General features: G+C 54.9%; 2 protein-coding genes across 11 annotated transcripts; one reads left to right on the top strand and one right to left on the bottom strand.

The window, feature by feature from the left end:
- On the bottom strand, nucleotides 1–5377 carry DKKL1 (dickkopf like acrosomal protein 1). Of its 4 annotated transcripts, none has more exons than XM_023650128.2 (5): nucleotides 5256–5377; nucleotides 3378–3552; nucleotides 2802–2942; nucleotides 2587–2679; nucleotides 1–402 (listed from the first exon to the last, which is right to left on the bottom strand). In XM_023650128.2, the coding sequence occupies exons 2-5, from the start codon at nucleotides 3531–3533 to the stop codon at nucleotides 91–93; spliced, it is 702 nt and encodes a 233-aa protein (XP_023505896.1). In that variant the 5' UTR covers nucleotides 3534–3552; nucleotides 5256–5377; the 3' UTR covers nucleotides 1–90. The 4 variants fall into 4 exon arrangements, with proteins under 4 accessions (XP_023505896.1, XP_023505895.1, XP_023505893.1 ...); XM_023650127.2 differs by lacking the exon at nucleotides 5256–5377 and adding an exon at nucleotides 4087–4792; XM_023650125.2 differs by lacking the exon at nucleotides 5256–5377 and adding an exon at nucleotides 3880–4057.
- On the top strand, nucleotides 5217–19486 carry TEAD2 (TEA domain transcription factor 2). 7 transcript variants are annotated; one of them, XM_003362338.5, is made up of 13 exons: nucleotides 5217–5438; nucleotides 7032–7269; nucleotides 7677–7741; nucleotides 8212–8274; nucleotides 9379–9390; nucleotides 9609–9716; nucleotides 9819–9877; nucleotides 11195–11259; nucleotides 12555–12703; nucleotides 15209–15382; nucleotides 17078–17239; nucleotides 18168–18320; nucleotides 18868–19486. In XM_003362338.5, exons 2-13 carry the CDS (start codon nucleotides 7038–7040, stop codon nucleotides 18979–18981), a joined length of 1356 nt encoding a protein of 451 aa, XP_003362386.1. In that variant the 5' UTR covers nucleotides 5217–5438; nucleotides 7032–7037; the 3' UTR covers nucleotides 18982–19486. The 7 variants fall into 7 exon arrangements, with proteins under 7 accessions (XP_003362386.1, XP_014585253.1, XP_070080820.1 ...); XM_014729767.3 differs by having other exon boundaries at nucleotides 5359–5438; nucleotides 17078–17200; XM_070224718.1 differs by having other exon boundaries at nucleotides 5385–5478; nucleotides 17078–17200.
- The last annotated feature ends 151 nt before the right edge of the window (nucleotides 19487–19637 follow it).

Genomic DNA, 19637 nt, shown 5'->3' with positions numbered 1-19637 from the left:
TAGATGTAAGAAAAAAACTTTATTTCCATATGGTGCTTGGGGTGGGGTCTGTTGGTGGGGGTACATGCAAGTGTCCCCCGGTTCCTACCCCTATAGCTGCTGGGAGGGCCTGAGGATGTACAGGAAATGGGTCTTGCGAGGGGGCAGCTTGGCGTGGTAGGAGCTCTGGGTCCCCTCTTCCAGGCTGTCCTCACGAGTCCCCTCACGGAGCCCATCCCGGATGGCCTGCAGGCGGTGTCGCTTCTCGCTGAGCCAGCGGCCACTCTCCTGGGCATCCTGGTGGAACCTCCGCCGTGGCAGCTTCATGATCCAGAAGGCCACTCGGGGATGGGGTTCCTGGTGGAAGCTGTCCTGGGCCTTCGGCACAGGCACCATGGCCTCCTTCTCCTCTATCTTGTGTGCCTGGGGAGAAGGGACAAGGAGACCCTCTGGAGGTCCAAATGACAACCTCAAGATGCTCAGTCCCCACTGGCATATTCAACCCACCTTGCCACCTACAGGACACTTCACTTTGGGAGCTAAAATCTCACTTTGTGGTTTACAAAACTCTTGGGTTTATAAGTGCTTTAGAATTAAAAATACTCTTGAGGTTTATGGAATACGCTGGGATCGAATACAGAGTTTGGAGTTTTCGAAAGCAGTTTGAAATGTACAAAGCACTTCGGGATTAAAAGCTCTTGGCTTTACTAGAGGCTCAAGACCACAATTGCAATGTGTGATCCTTGATTGCATCCTGGATCAAAAACCAAATCAGCTCCCATGGACAGCTTTGGGTCCAGTGGGGACATCTGAATATAGGCTGAATGTTTATTTGGCCCTTGCCATTTGAAATGTGGGCTGTGGACCAGCGGCATCAGCATCATCTGAGAGCTTCTTAGACATGCAAATTAGCGGGCCCCACCGCTCCTCAGACCTACTGAATCAGAGCCTGCATTTTAATAAGCTGAGGTCTGAGATGCCCTGTGGGAGATTGTTATGGGTTGAATTGTGTCCCCCCTGCAAACTCATATGTGGAAGTCCTAACCACAGCACCTCAGAATGTGATCTCATTTGGAAATGGGGTCAGTACAGATTTAATTAGTTAAGATGAGGTCATTAGGGTGGGCCCTGATCTGATATGGCTGGTGTCCTTATGCAAAGGGGAAATTTGGACACAGACATGCACATCGGGAGAATGTCACGTGAAGATGAAGGCGGAGATGGGGATGATGCGTCTGCGTGCCAAGGAACGCCAAAGATTGTCAGCAAACCCCCAGAAGGTAGGAGAGGGGCCTGGAACAGATTCTCTCTCACAGCCTCAGAAGGAACAAAGCTGTTGACACCTTGATGTTGGACCCCTAGCTTCCAGAACTCTGAGACAATAAGTGTCTGCTATTTAAGCCATCCAGTCTGTGCCACTTTGGGAGGGCACCCCTCAAAAACGAGTATGGCAGCAATCGTTTGCTATCAACGTCAAATTTCTCAGGTGTAAAATGGTACTGTGGTGCCGCGGGAGAATGCGTTATTCTCAGGGGACAGCTGCTGAAGGATTTAGGGGTGAGGCGTCACGATGTTATAATTTACTGTCGTGTGGTTCAAAAAATGAAAAAGTCAAAATAAAGTAAGTGTGGTCAAATGTTAAGTGGTGAATCTAGGTCAGTGGTTCTCGACTGAAGTCTGGAGACAGGTTTTGGGTTGTCACAACTGGCAGAGGTGGGCATGCTTCTTCCATCTAGTGGGTCAAGGCAGGGAGGCTGTCAACAATGCACATCCTCCAATGCACAGGATGGCCCCCTAATAAGAAAAGATCCAGCCCCAAGAGCCACTGGTGCCAAGTACCAACTCAGCTGACTGATAAGCGTAATGACTTGCCTTTATCTTGCAACATAGGAAATCAAGCCAGGTGCCAGTCACGGAGCACAGACACAAAGTCCCTATTTCTCTATACCTATCAGGAGCTGAGTGGAGAAAACCTGCTCTACAAACAGGGGAACACAGATCTACTTATTGTACTATTTTTCCCAACTTTTCTGTAAATTTGAAATTTTTAAAATAAAAAACTGGGTGTGTGTGTTGGAGAACCCTATGGGTTTGCCAAGCACTTGGGGGTTCTTAAAACTTTTTAGGATCAAAAAAGATGCACCTGGTGGTTAAAATCACTCAGAGGTTTAGGAAGGGGAGCTGCACAAGCATTTGGGGTTGATAAATTAAAAATCACACTTGGACGTTTACAAGGGAGAGATTTAGCAAGTACTTTGAGAGAGATTAAAAGGTAGCCTGAGGTTTGCAGACTGCTTTCATAAAAACGCACTCTGAGGTTTAGGAAGGTGAAGCTTATCAAACACCTAGAATTAAGAGCACCCTTGAGTTTACAAAACACTTTGGCGCTGACAAACCCTCTGGGGTTTACTAAGCGAGTTGGGATGTGCTCTGAGATTGTAAACCTCATTTCTGACAGCTGGTTAAGTCCCTTTTGACAGATGACAAAACTGAGGCCCAGAAGAGGAAGTCCCACACAGACGGAGTCGGGGAGTCAACTCGTCTTCCCCTCGTCCTAAACAACAGAAAATATTGGGGCTTGGACAATTTTGAGGGGCATGTCTTAACCTTCAGGTCATCATCCAAGATCCCTTCTCCCGGCTTGATGGCCGCTACCACCTTCTCGGAGATCAGCACTTCTCCTGTCTTGTTGTCGGTCACCTGTGAGGACGGGAGGAGAGAGTGAGAGCAAAGCTACTTTTCTCCTCTGCCCTCTTCCCGACAGATACTGCAGCATGAAGGATGGTGGGGAGACTCCAGGAGGGACTTCCCAGCATAGGCACCTTGTCGATCTGGAGGTGGCTGGAGACAGTGTTGTTCCCCAGCCGGCGATCCTGTTTCTCTTCTTGGTGGTAGTTCCTGGGGAGGCCCCGGAAGTCCATAGGGGCAGAGAAGAAGCTGTCCACGCCCCGCAGCAGGTCATCCTGGGGCCGGAGGAGGGACCTGTGAGCTGCTGGACCTCAGGACTCTCCAGGACATCTGCAGCCCTGCCAGGATGCCCTCGAGGCCTGGCTGTATCCCTCCCAACTCCCACCCTCTCCATCCTCTGACCCTTAGGGCCTGACTACGTCACCCCCATCTGTCCTGTCTATTCTCTGTCCCATTACCTTCCCATTCCCGTTCCTCGGCTGTCCTACTGTCTCTCTGTTCTGATTCCCCACTCCAGTCTCTTGTCTCTGTCCATCTCCCTCTGTTCCTCCTATCCCTCTGTCTCTTTGACTCCCTCTCTTCCTGTCTGTCCTTTCTGGCCGCGACCTGTTTCCCACTGTTTCCCTGAACCCCCTCATCCCTCAGTCTCCATCTGCCCCCGTCCCTCTTCTCTGTACCTCTTCTTTCCCCCAAACCCTGCCATCGCTCACTTTCAGAAAAAGCCTGGTGAAGCCTTGCAGTAGGCTCTGGAGGCCCAGAAGACCCGAGGAGCTCTCCGGGACGTCAGCATCGCGGATCGGGGCTGCAGTGGAGGGGGGCACGGAGGCAGAGGGGAGCAGCAGCAGCAGGACCAGTGGAAGCCACATTGCGGGGCGGGCCAGGAGGCTGTGGCACGCGTAGGGTCAGAGTCCCAGCCCCTATCAAGGCCCCGCCCCCTCAGCGGTCAAGCCCCCCCACCCAAGACAATTACCCCTTTGCTACCCCTGGCCCAGGCTCCGCCCCTTGTCCAGGCAACTCCCCCACACCACGCCCATCTTCGCCCTCCCTTTCCTTCCACTCCCATCCCCTACGTCGGGTCAGGCCCCGCTCTTGTGGGCTCTGCCTCATTCACAGGTCTCACTGCTCTCCTTCGCTCACATTCATACCCAGATCTCATCCCTCACCTTCTCCCACGCCCTGCCCCTTCTTCTGGGCACCGCCTTTATGCTATACCACAGCCCGGTCACCGGACTCTCAGACTCCGGCCATCCACGGACTGTTAAGTCCAGTTTTGGTCTCGAGCCCAGGCCGGACACCTGGAGCGTTGGGTGGGCTCCGCGAGCCTTCGCCTCATCCCCATTATCTGACCACGCCCCCATCTGCTGACCTCACCCACGAGCCCTCTATTGGACGGTCACACCCTTAAGGACAGAGCCACACCTCTATCCTTCGTTAGCCACGCCCCTTAAACCAGCGCCGCGCGGTCACTGCATGGTCACATCCCCATCGTCAGACCACGCCCCTGTCGGTTGACCTCGGCCCTGGAGACCGAGCCTCGCCTGTATTTTCTGATCTTGGCCCTCGCGCCGGAGTCCCGCGCCAATCGCAGGTGGCCACGCCCCTTGACTTAGGACCACGCCCCCGGGCCTAGGCCACGCCCCTGTGCCCCTGATCTTGCTCCCAGCGCCCTCAGTTCCATTCCTGGCTCCCTCTGCTCGTGAAACGCTCGAGTCCGAACAGTCCTTCTGGTTCACCCGTTCCTTAGTTTGGTATTTATCTCCGAGAGTTTCTCCGTGTCTCTTCTAGTCTTCTCCAGGAAGAAAGGATTAATGCGCTCAACAGACGGCAACGTGGGGACCCTGAACCCCGAGCCCTCTTCGGTTCCACTAAAAAGCCCCACACTCTCCGGAAACCCTAAATCCAGTCCTTCTCCCTTAGGACTCCAGACTCCAGCCCCCAGCCCCCTCTAGTCCCGTGAGTTTGAAGACCCACCCTCTCATCTTTAAGAGACCCAAGAGGGCCTGCCCTAGGCCCCCCTCCCCTCAGGCACCGACGCTCTCTCCTGGTCCTGGGACAGCGCCACCTCTAGTCCACTAGTGCGTGCGGGTGTGGGAGTGTGCACCTCCATGGACCTCCAATAAAGTCCTGGTCGTCTTGCCTGCGACCCTTAACTCTGGCGAGGTCACAAAGAAACTGTGTTGTCAAAGAAATCAATCAAAACGCATCCTCATATCTCAAACCTCAAAAACATACTTGGGGCCGAACAGGAAAGACTCTTTTGTGTTCGTATCACTTCCACATCCCCAACACACTAGAGGGGAGCCAGGGGTCCAGACCCCCAGGCCCAGGAGTCTCGGGTCCCAGCTCTTCCTCCCTCAGACCCAGGAGTCCAGGCCCCCAGACTCCTCCTCCAGACTAGACTCAGGAATCTTGGCCCTCAGCCCCCTTCTCCCTCAGACCCAGGAGTCCAGACCCCTCGTCTCCTTTTTCAGATCCAGGTTTCCTGGCCCTCATCAACCTCCTCCCTCAGACCCGGGAGTCCAGACCCGCAATCCTCTCTCCTCCTCCAGGGACCCAAGCATCCGAATCCGGACCCAGCTAGACTTCACCTCTCCTTTGCGAAAGCAAAACTCTTCGCTTAAACTGTCACCATCGGATCCCCCTTCCCTCTGTCCGGCGCCCGGGCCCGCCCCCCCTCCGGTCCCTCCCACTTTTCCCAAACAAAGCTCCCGGGCAACTTTCTCCCTCGCAGCGCCCCGCCCGCCCGCGGCTCCCCAGCCCCAGGCCGGGAGGTAGGAAGGCGCCGGCGGGAGTCGGGGATCCTGCTTTGGGGTGTGTGAGTTGGGGTGGGAAGTTACGCGTTCCGAGTGGAGGTGTTTGTGGGACCGACTCCGAATGGCTGGCAGTCCTCTTTTGGCCGGCCGGCCCGAGTTTGCGCTCAGACTAGTCTAAGTGTGGAGTTGGAACTTGCGCTGGAGTCGGGGTGTCTGTTGATGGGTCTGAGTTTGGGAGTGTGCGCAGGGGAGTGGGTGAGGGGCTGGAGACTTTGGCGGGTGTGTGTATTGGGGGGTGAGTTTCTGCGGCGGTCTAGGTTTCAAGTGAGAAACGATCCCGTGCGTGCTTCTGACCGAATTGGTTTGCGGGTGCCATTTGTGGGCTCCTGGTCCTCCTCACGGAGAAAGGAGGCCGCCGGGGTGGCAGACGGAGGGCTATGGGTCTTCCTGGATCTTCAGTCTTGTCTCTTCGGAAGTTTGGGGCCTGGGGCGGGAAATTAGGGGAGACTTTTCTTACCCGGCTCCTCTGTGCCTTTGTCTGGCCACATGGGGGAGAGCTGGGCTGGGATTTTGGCCTATGGGGGTCCTGAACGCCGCGGCGCCACTGGGCTCGGCCTGGGGTCTTTGTCTCCGCCGGGAGTCCGGGGTCCGAGGGAGGAGGGGGATGGGGCCTGGACTCCGGGGTCCTGGGAAAGCTGTGGAAGACGTGGAGCCGCCAGGGAGGCGGGATCTAACTGTATTGGAAAAAGTTTTCCCCTGTGCCCGGCCTCCGGAAAGTCACTGGGAACTTGAGTTGGATCCGAGCCCACGGCGCAGGGGGAGGGGAGGGAAGGGGCGGGGTCTGGGGCCGGAGGGGAGGCGCCCTCGCCGGCCAGCCCCTCCCCTGATGGGGGTTGTGGGAAACTGGGGGAGGGGACGCCTGGGCCCTTTGTTCTGGCTCTCCTGATGGCAGGGCGGCCCTGCCCCCCAGCCTGTGGTTCTCCGGGTCTTTCCTGGTCTCGGCTTGAGTTTCTGCCCTGAGTCTCTGTCCGCCTCTCTCTGGCTTTCTGTCCCCTTCTCTCTGGGTCTCTGACCCACCACACTGAGTCTCTGTCCCCCTCTCTCTGTCTCTCTGACTCCCCACACTGAGTCTCTCTCCCCCTCTCTCTGGGACTCAGTCTTCTCTCTGAGTCTTATCTTCCTCTCTCTGGATCCCCTTCAGCTTTATGAGGGCCTGTGCCCCTCCTCCTTTTTTTCCAGCAGCTGCTGCTCACATCCTACCACCTGTTCTTGGGGTGGGACTGAGAAGATCTCACCCACAACCCCCTTCCAGCGACTAGGCCCTGACTCCTGTCTTCTTTAAATCAGTAATCCATTCCCAAAGGTTTGGCCCTCATGGGCCCTGGGCATTACCTGGGGTCATCAAGATTTCATGACAAGCCAGGCTCCCCTGCAAACACAGAGGGGAACATTCTCACCCTAACTTTCCCCAGAAATCCAGTCCCCTCCTCCCTCAGACCCAGGGGTCCGGGCCCCAGCCCCTCCTCCCTCAGACCCCGCAGTCTGGACTCCCAGCCCTGAAGTCCTTCTGGATGGGTCCAGGGAAACTTGCTGACCTCTGTGTTCCTCCAGGCCCAGATGGGGGAACCCCGGGCTGGGGCCCCCCTAGATGATGGCAGCGGCTGGACAGGAAGTGAGGAAGGAAGTGAGGAGGGCACCGGTGGCAGCGAGGGGGCTGGGGGAGACGGGGGCCCAGATGCAGAGGGTGTCTGGAGTCCGGACATCGAGCAGAGCTTCCAGGAGGCCTTGGCCATCTACCCGCCCTGCGGCCGGCGGAAAATCATCCTGTCCGATGAAGGCAAGATGTATGGTGAGTCCACCCCTCTCTTTTGTCCTAGCCCCCACGGATGAATAATAAAAGTAATGACCAACATTTATGGAGCCCTAAACATTGTTGACGTGAAAGCACATGGTATCCTCACAATGCCTCAGGTAGGAGCTAGCATCGCCATTTGCACAGAGAAGGAAACTGAGGCACAGATAGGTTACGTGATTTGCCTAGGGTGACAGAGCTAGCATGTGGCAGAGCTGGGATTTGAACTCAGGCAGGCTGGCTCCAAAACCTGTGGTCGTAACTCCTCTCCCATATAGCTGAGGACACCTGCAGCCCAGCTTGCTGCAGACTTCTGGGAACTGTTGCTTCTCTCTTCTTCCCGAGTGTCCTCTGTTGGGAAGTTCTACCAAAGGTCTAACTCTGTTCCATCTTTGACTCTTCAGGTCGGAATGAACTGATTGCCCGCTACATCAAGCTGAGAACGGGGAAGACCCGAACTCGCAAACAGGTCTCAGGACTGGCTTGTGGGCTTCTGTGTGGGGCAGGCTTGCCTTCTCAGGGCCAGCCCAGTATGGGCAAGTTCAGGTTCAAGGAGGATCTGGCTTTGTGCTTCTGTCTGTCTTCTGGCTGGTCTGCTAGCATGCGCAGACTGTGCCAATTTTGGTACATTTCTTTTAGCAGTTGTGTTAGAACCAGAGAGTAAGCTTGAGAGACTAAAAGAGACAAAGAGAGAAGGATGCGGAGGGGAAAGGGGACCCGGATGTGCTGGGTCTGGGGAAGATCAGCAGTGTTGGTGAGAAAGGGATAGCCTTTGTGGACACGTCCGTGTCAGCGTGCTCCTGAGACGGCTGGCATGTTCTGTATGTTGTCGTCTTTCACGTTCCAGCAGCTCTGGGGCACCTAAAGGGAGGGAAGGGGGAGGGGACTCAAGGGGCGAGTGGCTGTGGCCTGAATCTGCTTCTCCATCACTCCCTCCAGGTCTCTAGTCACATCCAGGTTTTGGCCCGAAGGAAATCGAGGGAAATCCAGTCCAAGCTCAAGGTAGGGCCCAAGCCAGAGATCCTGAGAGAGGGGGACAGGGACCTTGAGAGAGGGGGACAGGGACCCAGAGAGAGGGGGACAGAGCCCCGGGGGGGGGGATGGAGACCCAGAGAGAGGGGGACAGGGACCCAGAGAGAGGGGGACAGGGACTTAGAGAAATGGGACAGAGAGACTCGGGGTGGGGGACAGAGACCCAGAGATGGGGCAAGAGTCACACAGAGAAGTAGACAGAGCCGGGGAGCAGAGACCCAAGGTGGGGCTGGTGGCTCAGCAGTGGCTGGAGACTCTGGGTAGGGAGAGATCCGCAGAGAGAGGGGGATGGAGGTTGAGCTTAGCACAGGCCAGCAGGGTGGGGCGTGGGGCCTTTCCTGGCTCCTGCTGTCTCTCCTCCCTCTCCTCCTCCCGCGCCTCCTCCTGCTCTCCTGGTGTCCTCCTTGCCTTTTCCCTCTTGTGCTGTGTGGATCTCCTCTTCCTCTCCTTCTGGTTCATCTTCTCATTTCCCAGCCCCTGTGTGGCCTGCCTATTCCTTCCGTGCCCAGAAGCCTTCATTTCCTTCTGGAGATTTTTACATCTCTTTTCTCTTCTTCATCTTCTGGATTTCCTGTTCCCTCTTGGCCGGAGACCCTCACCTTCTACCCTTCTGGGTGTGGGATCTGCGTCTTCCTTTGGTTTGGGGATGTGCCTAGAAGTCTCCCCTTCCTTTCTCTCTGCCTAAAAACCTTCACTTCCCGTCTTTTCTCCACCTTGCTCTTCCCCCTCTGTCCCGTCCAGGCTAGGAAATGTTTGCCGCCTGTTCCCTCTGGGTCTGAAGTTCTCATTTCCTGTTGCCTGCGCATCCGGAAACCTTCACTTCCGGCTCTTTCTTGACCTAGAAACTCTCATTACTATCTTTTATTCTGGGCTTGGGAACTCCCTTTCCCCTCTAGGGTGGCCCCTCTACTTCCGGCTCCATGTTCATCCTTGCTGCCCCTTCCTCTCGTTCCTCTGCTCAGGGTGATGGGGCTGTAGGAGTTGGGAGGGCAGGAAGTTGGCAGAGTCCGGGCCTCACTTCCTAAGTCGTGTTTTCTTTCCTCCTTTGGCACCCTCCCCCACCCCCACGGGCAGGCCTTGAATGTGGTAAGTCCCCTGCCCATCCTCCCACCCTGTCCCTTACCCCTGACATTCCTGAGGAGGGGCCGGGGCTGTAGCGAGAGGGATTTGGGCCCTCCCCCAACCCTTCGCCTTGACTCCCCAACTCGGCATCTCCCCATTGCTGGCCCGACCCCGTCATTGACCCACCCTTGCTGTGTCGACTGGGACTCCCCGTTAACATGGACCTCTAACTTTTCCTCCAGGACCAGGTTTCCAAGGACAAGGCCTTCCAGACAATGGCCACCATGTCCTCGGCCCAGCTCATCTCAGCACCTTCCTTGCAGGCCAAACTGGGTCCCGCGGGTCCTCAGGTGGTCTGGATTGGGGGTTGTGAAGCTCAGGGCTGGAGGGGTGGGGCCGCAGTTTCAACAGAAGAACAATTGACTGACTCCCCTTCTTTTTCTCTTCTCCAGGCCTCTGAGATTTTCCAGTTTTGGCCGGGGGGCTCTGGGCCCCCCTGGAATGTTCCAGAGTAAGTACTTTCTCTTCTGGCTCAGTGGCACCCACCTCCACTCCCCCTAACAGACTTTACTCACCCCATCTTCTGGCTCTCAGCTGCCCTGGGAACATAGATTCTGGAGCTAGGCTATCTGCATCTGAATCCCAAGGAGGAGGCTGGGGTGGTGGTCCGCAGAAGAGGACTAGGTCTGAGTGGGACAGTGAGGAGAGGACAGGGCAGAGAGTCAGGAGAAGGCGGGATGGCGTTGGAGCATGATGCGAGCTGAGAAGGAGGGAGGAGGCAGGGACAGTGAGGGGCTGGCTCATAACTGGGGTTGGTGGGACAGTGTACAACCTAGGGGAGGAGCGGGTTTGGGGAAGAAATGAGCTCAGGATGGAACTTGATGAAGTGAGGGGCCTGGAGATCACCCTTGGGGATAGTGGGATCCCATCTAGATTATCTGGGCCTCAGAGGCTCATGGGAAGTGTAGTTTTCAGCCTAGAGAGGAGCTGATGGATCCTGGCTGGGCGTGGGAAGGGTACTGTGGCCGCAGGACAGTGAGGCAGGAGTGTTGAGGGAGTTGCCAGAGAAACAGTGAAGTGACGGGCTGTGAGACAAGAAAGTTCGCTGAGGAGGTGCTGCTGGGTGGGGACACAGGGACTGGTCAGAACAAGTGCCTGGTGGCCAAAGGAGCCTCAGGTTTGCAGGGGAAGGGGCTGAGCTGGAAGGAGGGCCCCAGCCACATTCGTGCTCAGGAGTCACAGCTCATGTACTCAGTAGCCACGTGTGGCCGGTGGCACAGATATAGAACATTCCCATCATGGCAGAAAGTTCTGTTGGACAGCACTGCCTTCGATTCTCTTGTGCTGCCACTCCATCCCGAAACTGGCCTGATGTCTCATCTCCAGACCACCGCTCCTTTTCTCCCCACCCTCCCGCCCCTTCAGCCTCCTCTTTCGCTGAATTTCCTATTCTTTGTGCTCTCCCCCCACTTCTTGAAACCCCCTTTCTCTTCTCTTTCTGCTGTTTTGTGAGAGGTACCAAGATGTCCTCATCGAGACCCCAGGCTTCGTGGTTGGGACTCACGTGGGTTCAAGCTCAGGCTCCACTGTGCCCAGCTGTGTGAATTTGGGGGGCAGGGGTCAGTTGACCCCTGTGTGCTTCAGTTTCCTCCTGTGCAAAATGAGAAGAGCAGTAATCGCACCTACCTCCTAAGCTGTGAGACCTCGATGAATTTGTGCACATAATATGCTAGCCTGGGGTCTGGCATGTCACGGCCCCTCAGTAAACATTAGCTAGTACAGTTAGCAGCTTTCCACCTTGCTGACCCCCAGCTTCTTTTTCGCTCAGTGTGAAGCCATTCTCACAGACACCGTTCTCCTTGTCACTGACTCCCCCATCTACTGACCTCCCAGGTAAGACCCTGCTTTCATCTCCCTTGTCTCCCCTCTCTCTTCAACCCCAACCACCTTTCCATCAACTTGCCATTCATCAGGGGACACATTCTTACTGAGCTCCAGCTCTGAGGCAGGGCGTGCAGGGTTATGGAAAGATGAGTGGCAGAATTTGTAGTGGTTAAGTGCTTGGCCTCTGTAGCCAAACACACAGAGTCTGTGCTCTGCCACTTGCTAGCCTAAAGCACATTGGAGAGGTATATTAGTCAAGATTCTTTCAGCTGCAAGCGACATTAACCCAAATCAATCCAGATGACCAAAAAAAAAAAAAAAAAGGAATTTATTAGTTTGGGTAACTGATATCTCAGGAGTTATGGCTCCAGGCATGGTTGGATCCAGGGGCTCAAATGGTAGCATCAAGACTTGCTTGGTTCTGCTTTCCTCTGTGCTGGCTTCATTCCCTGGAAGGCTTTGCCCACCTGGCAGCAGAGATGGCTTCCAGAAGTTCATGCTGATGTAGTCCTAGGAAGTCGTATCAGTGAAAGAGAACTCTCAGGTTCCACAGATTCATCAGTTAGGAATGCTTTTGGCCTCAAGTAACAGAAAGCCCAAGTTAATAGTGCCTTAAATAGTAAAGGCTTTAGTGATTCCGCATAACAAAAAGTCTGGAGGTAGGCTGCTTCTGTGCTGGCTCAGCAGCTCAGCAATATCAGGACCGGTGTCTCTATAGGTCCCTTGTCCTCTGTTTTATTGTTTCAGGATGGCTGTTTTGACTCCAGGCATCATGTCCCAAGCAGACTTGGTCAGGGCCAAAAGCTTTCTCTTCCCAAAGTTCTGTCTTTTTCATTCAGGAAGAAACTCCTTCCCAAAAGCCCCCCCAGCAGATTTTCCCTAACATCTCATTGGCCAGGATTGTGTCCCATGGCCACCTCTAGCTGCAAGGGAGGCTGGGAAAGTGAGTATTTAGCTTGTTCAGCTTCTAAGCAGAGGCAGGCAAGAGAGAACAATGCTTGATATATGCTATAAATGTTAGGAATTTTTATTTTTTTTTATTATTTTTTATTTTTTTTAAGGATTGGCACCTGGGCTAACAATTGTTGCCAATCTTTTTTTTTTTTCTGCTTTATCTCCCCAAAGCCCCCCTGTACACAGTTGTATATCTTAGTTGCATGTCCTTCTAGTTGTGGGATGTGGGACGCCGCCTCAATGTGGCCTGACGAGCGGTGCCATGTCCGCGCCCAGGATCCGAACCCTGGGCCGCCACAGCGGAGCGTGTGAACTAAGAATTTTTATTGTTTGTTTTTCTTTCTCTCTAGGGTACGAGCCCCCCCAAGCCCTCTCACCTCCTGCCCTGCCCCCACCTGCCCCGTCACCCCCAGCCTGGCAGGCTCGGGCCCTGGGCACTGCCCGGTTGCAGCTGGTGGAGTTCTCAGCCTTTGTGGAACCGCCAGATGCAGTAGACTCTGTGAGTGCAATTTCAAGATAGTCACTGTGGGTGTTGTGGGATAGAGAGGGTTATAGGAAGGGAAAGCATAAAGCAGTGATTCTCAAACTTTAGCATGAATCAGAATAACATGGCGGGCTCGTTAAAACACAGATTCCTGGGCCCCACTCTCAGAATTTCTGATTCAGTAGGTCTGGTGAGAATTTGGATTTCCAACAAACTCCTAGGTGATGTTGATGCTGCTGGTCCAGGGACCAGACTTTGAAAACTACCAGCATAAAGGAACTGGAAGATCATGGGGTTACAGGTTGGGAAGGTCAGAGAAACTCCCCAGGGCATCGTTCATTCATTCATCAAACATTTTTTGAGTGCCTACTGTGCGTCAGGCTTTGTGGTGGATACTGGGAACCTGGAAAAACACATCTTATTTCTAGGTTTGAGCTTTCCCTGGCCTAGGATGGGTGGAGACAGATGCCATAATAGTCAGGGTGGGCTGACTGTTAGAAATAACCCCCAAAACTCAGGGACTGCACATCACAGAAGTTTCTCACTCATGTAACATTTCAATGTGGGTGTCCAGCAGGAGCCTTCCACATAGTGATTTGGGAAAATTGGGCATCTTGCATTTGGTGGCTCTGCCATTTTCTAGGGCATCAGAATCTACTGCTGGATTGATTCTCTGCATCTGGCTGGCAGATGGTGGAAGGGAGAGAGTCAATAATTGTGCAGCAGGTTTTATGGGTCTGGCTTGGAAGTGGCAACCATCAGATCTGCTCACATCTCATTGGCCAGAACTTAGTCACGTGGTCATACCTAACTGCAAAGGAGCCTGGGAAATGTAGTTTAGCTGTGTGAAAGGGAACTGGGGTTGGTGAACACATGACAATCTCTGCCACAGCCACATAAACACCAGTTGCTGCATATAGTGGTCCTGGTAAAACCCAAGTAAGATCAGCTTAAAGCCCTCCCGTCTCACTTGGAGCGAAAGCTGAAGTCCTTTCAGTTGCCCACATGGCTCTGCACCATCTGACCTCTGGTCCTGTTCTGCCCTTACCTCCTGCCCTCTCACCCTGGCTTACTCTGCTCTGACCACACTGGCCTCCATGCCTTTTCTCAAACATGCCAGGCCCACTCCTGCCTCAGGGCCTTTGCATCTGCTGTTCCTGCCACCTGGAATGTGCTTTCCCCAGATGTCCCCACTCTCTCTCTCCATTCATTCAGACCTTTGCTTGATTTTATCTTCTCAGATTGGCTTTCCCAAACCACCTTACAAAAGATACCAGCTGCTATCACTCTTGACCCCCTTACCATGCTTTATTGGGATTTTTTTCCCATAGGATACATCGCTCTCTGAAATTCGTATTACCCATGGGATGATTTTTGAAATTTTCTGTCTCTGCCCGTGGACTGTGAGCTCCATAAAGTCAGGGACTTTGCCTTGTAGCCCTGGGACCCAGAGTAGTGCTTGCATACAGTAGGTCTCTTGATAGATGTTTGTTGAATAATGAGTATGCTCTGAGATAGGGGAAGCTCAAGTTTTTGTGGGTGTCCAGAGGAGTAATTCTGCCTGGGGAGTCAGTGAAGGCTTCCCTGAGATGACAACATTTGAGTTGGGCTTTGAGGGTTATGTAGGAGTTTGTCATGTGTAGAACTGCATGTTTCAGGTATAGAGATGGAAACAGCATCAAGTTTTCAGAGAAACAAATAATTGAATGTGGTGGGAGCTGGTGAGGCTGCAGATAGGCGGGGAGGTGCCTGTTCTGGAGGAACATTGCCAAGGTGAGGGACCCAGACTTTCTCCTGAGGGTGATGGGGACCCATGGAAAAGGTAGGGTAGAGAGATCCTATCTGATTTTGATCTAAGGGAGGCTTCTAGGAAGAGGCAGAGTTGGATGGACTTGGGTCTGGAAAGATGGAGGGAAGATTTGTATTAAGAGAAGATGGGGAAGATTTTCAGGTTACGGATAAGAAGTGATAAGAATGCGAATCGATAGGAAGTCTCGATGTGGACTGTGTGGATTCTCATCCATCCATCTACCTACCCACTGATGGAACATTCATTGATCGAACATTCATGTATTCAATTCAGGGCCAGGTTGAGGGGGTGTGGGCTTTGTCCTGAGGGCACTGGGGAGCCATGGGAGGATTATGAGCAGAGGAGGGCCAGGGTCAGCTGTGGAGTTATTTGAGCAATGAACTAGAGAGGAAAGACTGGAGGCTGGGAGGCCAGCGAGGAGGCTGGGGTGACAGTGGGAGAAGACAGAGCTGTGGGGATGGAGAGTAGGGGACAGGGCAGAGATCTGGTCAGTAGAGACAGGGCTGGGGGACTGAGGTACTGTGGGAGTGAAAGGGCAGAAGGGAGTAGGGGCAGTGCCTGGAAGTCGGGCCCAGTGTCTGGGTGGACAGTGTGGAACAGCTCGCAGAGGAGCTGTGCGAGTGGTGACAGGGGTGTGGGATGAGCTTGGGCGTCGAGGGCCGGGGGTCCAGCCCATCTCCCGCCCCTCATCCACGGCTGACCTTCCTCAGTACCAGAGGCACCTGTTCGTACACATCAGCCAGCACTGCCCCAGCCCTGGAGCGCCCCCCCTCGAGAGTGTGGATGTCCGGCAGATCTATGACAAATTCCCGGAGAAAAAGGGCGGTCTGCGGGAGCTGTATGATCGCGGGCCCCCCCACGCCTTCTTCCTGGTCAAGTTCTGGGTGAGTTCCGCCACCAAAAACAAAAAGGGCTCCTAAATCATGTGGCCTCCCAGCAAAGGCCTTGGACTCTAAGGGAGACAGTCTCGGGACCAGCCAGGTCAGCCTGGACCTTCCCATCCTCGTGGCACAGTGTCAGCCCCCTTTGCAACAAGGAGGAGCACCTGTGAACAACGAGGAGTTTTGCCCCCAGGGCAGGATGGCTGGGACCATTGCAGGCCTAGGCCTAGGACTCTGACTTCCCGGATCCCACTAGACTTTGCCACACCCAGAGATGTGACTGATATGGCCCTGGGGATGGGCCTGCAATGTTTCAGACTTCCCTGTGCCCCACCTGACCACACCAAGCCTTGTTGCTAAGGAATGGCTCCCTCCCCTTAGCAATGGAGTCCTGAAGAGTTTGGTCCCCAGAGGACAAGGCTTCGCTGGTTCCATCAGACTCTTGCTGGAGAATGTCTGGCCTGGAGGAAGCGGTGGAAGGACCCAAGGAGTGGTTTTGTGAAATCTTGTATTTATCTAACAACCATTTATTGAGTACTTACTACATACAGGCCCAAGGCCAGGTGCTACGTATATAATTGTGAATAAGAGGGTTGACCCTGGGTCTCTCTTAGGCCTGTTTGGTTTCATGTCCATCACAATGAGTGATGCTATGGGGGTTCAGTAAATGCAGTGAAGGTTTAGGGGGTGTAACTCTTGTGGTAACCAGGGCCATGGCGAGACTTCCCGAGAAGGAAGTCTGCTGAAGGCTTTTTGCTGGGTCCATAGCTACCACGCTTCTAAAGTGTTCTAGCGTGTGAGGTGGGGGCCCGAGATGGCTCTGGGATGCGCTGCTGAGGTCTTAGGCATCGTGAGGGTTTAAGACAGCCTCACCAGGTTGCAGGTCTGGAGAGTTCTAGACCCTTAGGAAGCCCAGCGTCTGAACGGATGCAGGGGAGTGGCTGGGAAGGTCTTTGGATTTGTCTGGCTTCCCGAGGCCCTGTTGCCAGGGTGATGGATGGCGTCAGGCCTCTGAGGAGAGGACTAAACCACCCCAGAGAGTGCCCTGGTCAAGTTAGCAGCTAACGTTAGAAAGAGGAAGAGACGTGCCTCCCAAGAAGATGACCAATGGGCTCGGACCACAGGTGTGATGAGGTCCTAGGCTTCGTTAGGCTCCACTTGGCCTAATGGACTGTCTGCCCACCTGGCCACTGAGGTCCTAGAGGGGTCTGACTTCTGAGAATCAGCTGAAAGGACCCAGGAGAGTGTTCTGGGGAAGGGTCAGGCTTCCCTAGACCCCGCCAGGCTGCCAGGAATAGCCACTTGCCTTAGCAGCGGGGGTTGTGAGGGGCTCCCAGGGAGAGCCTCGGTTGCTAGGGAGTAACTGCTTCCTTGGTAACCAGCCCCTTGGAAGGGGCTGAGCTCTTGAGTTGGGGGCTTCTGGATAAAAAAGTTGAGTTTCAGGGCTCCTTTGGTGGGAGGAGTGGGGGTTGCTGGGGAGGGAGGGCCAGGACCATTTTGGGGACGTAGACTTCTCCAACGCTGATGGAAGGGTGGGTCTTCTCCAGAAACCAGCCCGTGGAGAGGTGGGGACTTGGAGCGCCGAGGAGGAGACGGGGGCACCTGCCGCGTGATGGGAGGCACCGGGCCGTGGGGCAGAGTTCCCACTGTTTCTAAGGAATGTCTCCTCCAGCTCACCTGTGCCTCCCCATCCCCCAGGCGGACCTGAACTGGGGCCCGAGTGGTGAGGAGGTGGGGGCCGGCGGCAGCAGCGGCGGCTTCTATGGAGTGAGCAGCCAGTACGAGAGCCTGGAGCACATGACCCTCACCTGTTCCTCCAAGGTCTGCTCCTTTGGCAAGCAGGTGGTGGAGAAGGTGGAGGTGAGGCTGGACGGGTGGAGCTCTGGGCGGCTGAGCGCCCAGCCACCTGCCATTTTGAGGGTGCAGACGAAATGGACCAGCAGCCGCGACAGCTCAGGCATTTGGGGGTCTGCATGCTGGGGTGGCGGGCATCCTAGCCTCTTTGGGGGTTTAATGCATGGCCTTAGAGCTAATATGGAGTTCCAAAGCCACATGTAGGGGTCACTTTGGGGATACGAAAGTAATGTGTGGGACAGAGATTTAGAGTCGCCAAGATTCAAAAGATCCTTATGGATCTGGAGGAGTCCACGGGGCAAGGAGGTTCCGGGTCACATTTAGCGGTTGCTGAGGACTCGAGGGAACTTGAGTTCGGAGGTCATACCGAGTTTGGAGATCTCACGGAGGGGTCTTTGGAGGGTTTGGGTATCTGAGGGGCTGGAGGTCAGAGGAATTTGGAGGTCACTGAAGGTTCAGAGCATGGCTTTGAGGGGCGGGAGAGGTCCCTGGTTTATAGGCTTAGTGATCTTTTTTTTTTTTTTGAGGAAGATTAGCCCTGAGCTAACATCCACCATGAATCCTCCTCTTTTTGCTGAGGAAGATTGGCCCTGAGCTAACATCTGTGCCCATCTTCCTCTATTTTATATGTGGGATGCCTGCCACAGCATGGCTTGATAAGTGGTGCATAGGTCCACGCCTGGGATCTGAACCTGCAAAGCCCGGGCCGCCAAAGCAGTGTGTACGAACCTAACCACTATGCCACCAGGCCGGCCTGGCACAGTGATCTTGAGTTGGATACTTGAGGGTGCAGGGTCCCATCTCTGGTCACTGCGGATGGGGCAATGGAGGGAAGATGGCAGTGGGGAGTGGAGGCATGGAGCGTGGCTCGGTCCCTGGGCGACCCCTGTGTCTCTCAGTCACTGTCCTCCCCATTTCCCGTCCCCCGGCTCAGACGGAGCGTGCCCAGCTGGAGGACGGGAGGTTCGTGTACCGCCTGCTGCGCTCGCCCATGTGCGAGTACCTGGTGAATTTCTTGCACAAGCTGCGGCAGCTGCCCGAGCGCTATATGATGAACAGCGTCCTGGAGAACTTCACCATCCTCCAGGTGATGCCCTGGGGCTGGGCCGGGGCAGGGGCCCCGATGCGGAGGGGAGTGCCCACAACAGACCCTCAGCCCGGGGACCCTTTTGCCTGGGGAACTGACACAGTGGAGACCCCACAATAGACCTTTACCTCTTTACCCAGGGGACCCCTTCACGCAGGGAACTGATGTGGGGGGGACTCCACAGCTCTCTCATCTAAGGAGATCCCCTCTTCGCTGGGGAAACTGACCTGGAGGACACCCCACAGTGGGTCCTCAGGTTAGGGGACCCCCTTCATGCGGAACCTAACTTTAGCCCAGGGAACGTGATATGGTGGGATCCTCTTTAACTCTGGGGGATGTGATGTGGTGGGGACTCCTTTGACCCTGTAACATGATACATCATCTGATTTGAGGTCCCTCCTTGCCGACCCTCAAATGGGGAACCTGACATGTTGGGCATCCCCTCTACTTGGGGAATGCGACATGGTGGGGACCCCTTTCCTGGGTAACCCGTGATGCCCTGCTCTGCCCTCCAAGCATCACCCCCTTCTCCTGGCCTCCTTGGCAGGTGGTGACCAACAGGGACACCCAGGAGCTGCTGCTCTGCACTGCCTACGTCTTTGAGGTCTCCACCAGCGAGCGGGGCGCCCAGCACCACATCTACCGCCTGGTCAGGGACTGAAGGGGCGCCCCCAGAGTGGCCCACTCCTGGAATACCCTCCTCCCAGGAAGGACCTCCAGCTTTCCTCATGCTTATTCGGGGAGGGGGCTGCTCCCTGCTAGAGGGGACCTTCAAAGCTGGGTGGCGAGTTGACCCAGCTGGGACTGAGAGGAAAGGACGCATCCTGATATTGGGACCGCACAGGGGCATCTGAAAGGACAGATCACTCCAGAACATCAGGGACTGGGGACCGGAATGAGACAACTCTCACTACAGCACTGGGTTCTCAGTCTCTACCAGGAGGCACCCTCCTCCCTCTCTTCCGGATGTTTCGGAGGGTCCTTGTACACATTGGCTTGTCCCTCTCTCTGTTTCTCAGCCCCCCTTTCCCCAATCTGCCTCTCCTTACCACCCTATCCTGTGACCCTAATATCGAATATTGAAGGTTAACCCTTTCTGTGCAGGAGCAGAGCCAGGTGGGCCCTGGAAATACGTTTTTTTTTAATATAACAAGAGATATTTATAAGTGGGTGTTAGGGTCGTGACTTTTTCTCAGCTGGGCAAGCAGTGGGGTGAGGCTTTTAAATCTCATCCCCTCTTCTAAACGAGCCGTGGGCTAGACTGTGTTGCTGCCCCCCCCAAGTGTGTTGGTTTGTGTTTTGACAGAGGATAAAGCT

This window comes from Equus caballus, chromosome 10, assembly GCF_041296265.1.
Source record: "Equus caballus isolate H_3958 breed thoroughbred chromosome 10, TB-T2T, whole genome shotgun sequence".
NCBI classification, from domain to species: Eukaryota; Metazoa; Chordata; class Mammalia; order Perissodactyla; family Equidae; genus Equus; species Equus caballus.
This window is presented reverse-complemented; position numbering and strand designations above follow the sequence as displayed.